The following is a 7959-nucleotide window of genomic DNA, read 5'->3' as shown; positions in this document are numbered from 1 at the left end:
GGGGAGGGGGGGCCGAAATTTGGGCCGATCGAGACAACAATGTCCTAGGGGTCCGCATGCCCCCGCGAAATTTTTGTGTTCTAGACGCCGGAAAATAACATTTGAGGCGTTGTGGGCTATCATTTTTTTCTTTTTCTTTCTTTTTTTCTTTTTTTTTCTTTTTTTTCCCTCCCAAAAGGGGGGGCCGGCCCCCCCTAAATCCGCCCCTGATATTGACAATTAAACAATACAGTTGCTATGAGGCGATTATTTTTTTTAAAACTTAACAAGGTCTTATAAAGATACTGTATAGCAATTCTGAGTGTAAGATAGGATAATATTGGGGGGGATATGTCCCTTTAATTTTTACAAATACATATTTTTAAGTCTCCAAAATGTCGGCTATGTGTCAATTTGATGCATGCATTATGGAGAAGAATACCAGGAACTAATACAATTGCTTCCAAAAAAAATTGCTGAGTGTTATACAAAAACATGGCTATCATGGACCTTGTCAACTAGAGCGCTAAAGATCTGTAACTAATGCACAAAATACATAAAAATGAACTTCAAATCTGTATCAGCATTCCCACGTAAGCTATTATGCTGTCTTCATGATAGACTATCACAGCATATGTGTCAATTGTGACACCAAGTGATAATGCTGTACTTCTTCAATAAGGCACAACCATTTGGGTAGATGGTGCAATGAATATTTACTAGGATATTTTTGTCCTATTTTCTTGTTCTACTTAAGTACCTCTAATTAAATTAATATCCTCCAAATTATCGCGGTTATTCATCTTCCCAATCAAAAGCATTCAAATCAAATTACGCTTTCTCATTCCTGATTTTTATTCGCCGACAAACACCTCAATTCTGTTACAACTCATGCTAGCAGAACTAATGCTTAAATGAACGGGCGTTTAACGACAGACCGCGTACATCAACAGATTGTTACCAAATCCTGGAATTACACCGGTCGTCTCTAAACACTTTCAAATGTCCCTAGGTCAATCGAAGGAAATAAGCTGAGCTCTTGCGAGAATAATGTCTATTGATTTTCCGCACCCAACAATTTCTGAGACGAGTTTCTTGACCTGTGCATCGTCGCTATTCAACTCTGACTGAAATTGCCACGTTCCTAGTGGGCAACAATCATCAGCCAGACAACAGCGTACTGAGCATTCATAATGACTCGTTCTATAGGCGTTAAAATAAGCAATTGAGTCGCAATAAAAACTGCCTGCATCTTTGATATTTAATGATGAGATTTACATCGTAATAACGCTTATCTTGGGAAATTTCAAAGCACAAAAGATAAGAAGTTTATTATATAACACAATTGAAGACTTTTAATACACAAATTTTATATAGGCCTATAATAAATATGATTATATTCATTAAGACATATTTAAAAGTATCTAAAAATTTGTATTTTAAAATAACACTTTAATAATAATATTTGATTTTTTTTGTAGATTAGATTTTACAGAAGATTTCGTATTTCCCAACCTCACAAAAAACAAACATTTTTTGACAGCAATCTTGATTACTATAATGTTATAAGTTCATATATAAGTTTGTGGTAGCAGCTCTGGTAAGCCAGGAGGAAAATCAGTGTAAACCTAGTTATGGACACATCCTAAGAATCCTAAGCCACACACAAAGAATAAAGCAACTTGTAAGATCAACCGCAAGCAAAACATACTTCAAGATCGTGATACCAGGTACAAATGACTGTAGACCAGCTTAAATATCTCCTGAGTCTAGCCCACACCGAGATGATCCAAAGGTAATGTTACCTGATACAAGACAACCTACCTTTAGATGTTTACTCTACCTGTCGGCAAACATCAAAGGTGTTTTACCTAGCTTACGAAAATTGATCAGTCTCATCCTGACCGAACGTTTCATCATCGGCCATCTCATGTTCCACATAGATCTCAACACAATTACATTATAACCTGCCGGAAATTGATTATCTCCTGAAGGTGGTACCAAAAATCATAGCCCTTCCATCAATCCATGGCATTGTCCTATTTACGTGTCATCCAATTGAGCTTTCAGAAATCAAATATTCATATTATGTTTCTCTGTGTACTTGGTTAATAACAAGTAAAGCAAATGCATGTAGTTTTGCTAAACCTCGTGAAAGTAAATCATATAAAAGTAGACAGCAATTAAGGACATCTACAGGGCCAAATAAATGTCCTCTTAATAGGGATATACTCCCGAATGGGATTGCCTGTGGTGTTAAAAGATATATTTTTCCTTGCTTCCTAAAGTGTCCCCTTAATATAATAGATGCCCCAAAAGAGAGGGTCTACGGTACCATAAATCTTTGACAGTTTAGTGATATAACAGCAGCCTGTTTGCGAGTAAATTGGGCTGATCCTCCCGGCAGCTGCGAAGAAAATGGACAATTCAATGAGAGTTTGCTACACTCTGCAAAATCACAGCATCAGTGTAAAACTACAGTTTTTTTTTTATTTCTGTGCTCATGCGGCATTAACGACCATACAGATTTTAAACAATACCATAATAATTTTTAAACAGGCACATAAAAAATGTATTCAATGCATTCTTTAAGTGTTCTTTGAATAATTTGGGCTGTAAATGGACAAGAAAAAATTCCCAATGGGATCCTTTCGTCTTTTGTTAGCCATCTGTTGCCTAGTAGGCAGCAAATACTCTGAACAATTAAGCAAAGAATTTACTTGATATTCAACTGATCTCCTAGGAATAGAAATAATCAGCCTAGACCTATTTATTTTCTATCAACCAAACACAGACAATTACGGAAAAGATTTAAATCGCCTCATTGGAAATCTGTGAATCCAAGTAATAATTCTTATTGTCCATTGTTTTGCTGGACATTAAAATCCATAATCTATGATTAAGCATGATTCCACAGAAGCACTGCCAACTAACCAGTAAAGTATCAAATGCTAACTAAAAATCACAGGATCCAGAAGGCAAACCGCTAGAATCCCCTATGGCGACGCCTTCACGTTTACCTCACAATAATCCATTGAAGCTATCTGGAGTATTTGGAATTCATTGGCTCAGTCAAAACAAGCATTTTATGGCCTTCTTGTTAGTATGTGATGATTTATAGCTTAGTAAAGTGAAAATATAATCCCTCGGGGACGAAAATCCTGCGTCTTTCTCCCGACTTTGCCTCAGCTAACTCCAGAATGTTGCCAAAAATCTGCATACATTCTCAGACAAAAACAACCAAGTGGGAATAAAATATGCAAAAACAATAAGAGAAATAAAATGTACACACATTACTGGAGGTACTATCTGATTATTTAATTCTCAAAGAATATTTTAGTATCGACATATTTTATAATAGAATAGCTAAAAGACAAAGAAATCAAATTATAACTAATCTTGGAACCTACACTTGTCAAGGTTGTTATTAAAGAACTGTCAGGTACTGTATATCTTCTGATCGAATTTCATGTCAGATATTAATATAAAAACTATTAAAAATCTTCCAAAATTGTCAATAATTATTACAATAATGTGTATAAATATTTTTTTTAACTTTACATTTTAAAGTTTATATCAGAATTTAATCTGAGGTAAAGACAACAGATCCTCATCTATAGTGATGCATTTAAATTTAATTTTCTTACCAAAAAAATAATCAAATATGAACAAACATTTCTTAATAATTCAATTGAAGCTTACTAAATAAAAAAATAATTATATTTAAATCAAATTTGTAAATGTAAAACGACATCAATTATATAGGAAACTAAATAATTTTCGTAAACAAAACGGAAGATAAGAAACTCCAAACACTTTCATAAGCAAACCAAATATTAAGAATGAACTAAACCCAAAAACAACATTGTCTAATTCTGACAATATTACTTGCCTTCAACAAAACAATTTTATGAATGGTTACAATAAATTAAATCTTTATCTTTCATCTTCCTACCAACTGCTTAGCCTGTCCGTGACCTTATCCAAAAATGTTAAGTTGTTTTGATTTGGTACATTGGCCATGCTTCACCAACTCCACCACAATTACTGGAAATTGTACAAACAACTTGTATTTTTAGAGCTGGAAAATTGATACTTTCAAATGAGACATTGGAAAAAATTATGCATCTCTCCAAAAAAATAGCAATTATAGACACTGCTAATGAAGTGATGACCAACAGTTAATGTGTATACAGGGCCTACCTTAAATTAGCTTGTACTCAAATTTTATGATTTTTATAGTAAAAAGTCGAAATTGAAGAAAAAAGTATTAATTTTATCTGCCTCTTGAAGTTAATAACTTATTTGATACTTTTAAATACGCAATTCAAGGCTTTAAATTCTAAACAAAGCAAATGTTTCTGCTTATCACCATTTTTCTTTTTGAATACGAAAAAATAAGATGTTTGCTGCATATACATGAAAAATCAGACACATTAAGAGGATGTGAGTTTGAAAAGGGAAGCAGTTCATCAATAAAATGTGACTTGAGGCCATCATGTCCTCACTTAAAAAAACTAAGGCAATTGTTTGCCTAAATTTTATTTGACAAAAACATGTTACATGCCTAAATATGGGCATACAACAGTTTTTTGGTAAAATGAAATTTGATGATCTATCACTTATTTAAGTAGTATAAAAATTATTCTTTAGGTATTTATATTTAAGTATTTTATTAATTCTAATAATTGATCTAATAAATAAATAATTTATAAAGTTATAACTCTACTTAGTAGTTTAAGTATAATTATTATATTTTATAATTTGTATAGTATTTTGCTATTAGAGGTACTGTTCATTTTATTTTATTAGGAAGTGTTTTTACTGATTTACAAGGATAGTCCTTAATAAATTACAATGTTATGTAAGGAATCATTGTTCACCTATGTCAGAAATCAGGTGGTATTATTATACAAGGATGATTTAGGATAAAGTTTATCGGAATCAATTGCCAGCCGAGAGAGATCCATGGAACATTACAGCAGAACACTAACGTCTTAATGGTGGCGTAACACTTGATAATTGTCTACAGACATCTGTTTGCCTACTTTCTGCTAATCTCAACACAAAAGAATGATAAATCTATACAAATCTACCAAATCTCTCCAAAGACAAATTAATTACGATTCCTCTCGTTAAAAGTTTAGCTTTCATATTAGTGAATCGATCACACAAGAACCTATAAATTTCCTAGTCATCCGTGGAAGTAAAATTGAAAAAAAAAAAAGCAATTTTTCCCAGCAGTACATTCCTTAAAAAAAGCTCTAATGATAGAATTGGACAAATCTTTGCTTTATGACCTTGGTGGTAATAAATTCTATAAAACTTAAAATATATTGTTTTCTAGTCCAGTTCTGCTTTCTGTTCTTACATTATTTTCTAATAGTACACTACCATACCCTAAGAGGTAACAACACAATCATGAAAATTGGACAAAAACCACCCTGGATAATGATACCTAGCCTAATTCTATTTTACAGCAAAGGTAAAAACAAGCCCACCCAACACTATCCAGTCCCACTTTAACAATGGGAAAGTCCATTTTGGGTGGTTTTTTTCTGGGTGGTTTTTTTTTTCCTACATTTCATATTCTCAGCCACTGCTAAGCTCCTACTGATCTCTACATTCGGAACAAAATGCTCAAAAACCCACAAACCATCTTTTTCACAGAATACCCTCAGAGTAATACACTGCCAATATTTCTAGTATATATATCTCATGTTTTATTTATTTCGCATACTTCATCAAATTAAATGTTCCACAATCCCCAGAAGGGCTGCTTCAAAAGATATATATTATTTTCTTCGGTGATTCGATGCGGATACGTCAATTCTGAACCTGAGCAGAATTTTTAATCAGATTATTACATGAACCTACGAACTTGATTTACTAGACAGGTCATAGTAAACCGTTTTAATTTATGCTTGTGACCAAAATCGAATACACAGTTTTCATAACAAGGGCTGTTCTAAAATATAGAATCTAATAAGACATTTCAATTATCAAATAAACTTTATATCTTCTTTTATATCATAAATTTATATAATTATATAGAAATTATAATAATTTTTTAGTCATAACTAAAAGTCTTTTAAAAATTAGTTTTAAGTTTCTTTATCTCTATATTTGTTTAATTAACCTAGACCAAAATTCATATTATAGTTGGAAAGGGATTAAATTTTTCCATTTGAATATGTTTTATTTAATCCACACTAAGTATTGCTAAGTCTTGTGATACTTTGGACTTTAAAATTTGGCATAATAATAAATAAAATTATTAGTGCATGCTTAAAACCAAATTTATCAAGTACATTAAATCAATATGAAGCAATGTTTAAATTCCGAAGTTTTAATAAATTATATGACAAAAATATATTAGAAGCGAAATTATACTTTCATAATATCTACTGATTATAGGAATAGATTTTTATTTTAGGTCAACATACACGGAAAACACAAGCTGTGAGCCAGGCAGTATTTAAGTCTATACAAAAGTCAGCTATACCAGTCTATCATGTTGTGGTTGTACCAGGCATATGGCATTCCTTAAAGGCAAAACCTAATGTCTCCACAACTGAACTTAACCATGAAAAGCAAAGTACATATGGCCTGAGTATTCAACAAGCTTTTAAACATCTGTTTATTAAGAGAATAAAAAAAAAATTCAGCTTGTTGTCACAGTGAAATATAGCTACCCCTAGTGAAAAAGACAGGCAGCTTGAAATTAGAAAGACATCCCCCACTCATGTTTTGTCCAACCACAGTTTTTCCTTTTGTGGAAATAACAAAATCTCTATCCAGTTCACCTGTACTTTCTGAAGAAATGGTATTATTGTATATGTTGGCTGACATATAAATTAGCAATGACTTTTAATGAAATAATAAAACGTTATTACTATTAAGTAAATCGCTCTATTTGTTTAAGTTCCACCTTCTGTTTTTATACTTTTAAGGGGTTTCAAGCAGCTATAACAGCTACCTAATTATCTTAAAGATTTTTAACTAAGTAAAAAAAAATTAATATAAATAGAAGAAAACAAACATGGTTGTAAATGTTATATGTTATCATATATTTCTTTTTATCTTTAACAATAAAACAATATTTGAAATAAATGAATACATATTTAATGGAACTATAAACAAATTCTTACATTTTGGATGCTTTATATTTTCTAGAAGTTTTGTTGCACATATGTATTTTCAGTACAAAAAAGATATGATTTTTGTACAGATCGAAACCTGGAACCTAGCAATACAAGTATGGTAATCTGCAAACCTTGTGTAAAAACATGTGGTATATCTTGCATTTTTTTTCTCTCTCTCTTTGGTTCAGTAAGTAGTTAAACCCTGGTAAATACTCCATATAGATAAATGCTAAATAATAATCTACTCTTAGTCTAGCAAACAAAATACCAAAAATATGAATATTCATAGAATTTTTTAATATCCATATTTCACATGCTATATCAAACGGGAATAAAGCAATTTAATAACATCCATAATTATGAATTGAATAACATTCGGCATATACTGAAGCTTCCATATGATTATCAAGGTTAGTTCTACTAGTACTACCATATGGATCTAATTTGAAAATTATCGATATGAAAAAATAAACAATTGATTAAATATCTACCTCGTTAATAAAAATACCAGTGTCATCGTCTTCGCCATAACACAATGTTAACCCAAGCTTCTCCGTAGTATTACTCCTTTTCAACACAACATCCTTAAAAAAAAAATCAATTAAAATTATAATTGATACTTTTCTATTCCAGATGCATAATAGTTGTAATTCTATGCATATCTTGATATTAATATCATGATACTTATTATCTTTATTGTCAATTAGCATAGGTTTTTTAATAACATCATCTTTATCAGTAATCATCACCACCACCATAATACCATGGGATTATCCTTTAAAATTCTGCTATTAAAATCTTTGACATATATACTCAAAACAATTCAATATTCATA

The 7959-nt window shown here is 31.4% G+C and overlaps 1 protein-coding gene across 1 annotated transcript in view; it reads right to left on the bottom strand.

Annotated features, from left to right (window-relative positions):
- Positions 1-7959, bottom strand: part of LOC117116191 (PDZ domain-containing RING finger protein 4-like) — a 58963-nt gene that overhangs the window by 29759 nt on the left and 21245 nt on the right. Inside the window, exon 4 of the mRNA XM_033260191.1 lies at positions 7616-7708. Coding sequence (XP_033116082.1) covers positions 7616-7708 — 93 coding nt within the window. The remainder of the gene's footprint in view (positions 1-7615; positions 7709-7959) is intronic.

Source organism: Anneissia japonica, unplaced genomic scaffold (assembly GCF_011630105.1).
Source record: "Anneissia japonica isolate Jap-2015-1 unplaced genomic scaffold, ASM1163010v1 scaffold287729_len363858_cov192, whole genome shotgun sequence".
NCBI classification, from domain to species: domain Eukaryota; kingdom Metazoa; phylum Echinodermata; class Crinoidea; order Comatulida; family Comatulidae; genus Anneissia; species Anneissia japonica.
The sequence above is the reverse complement of the archived record's forward strand: the minus strand, read 5'-3'. Positions and strand labels throughout refer to the sequence as shown.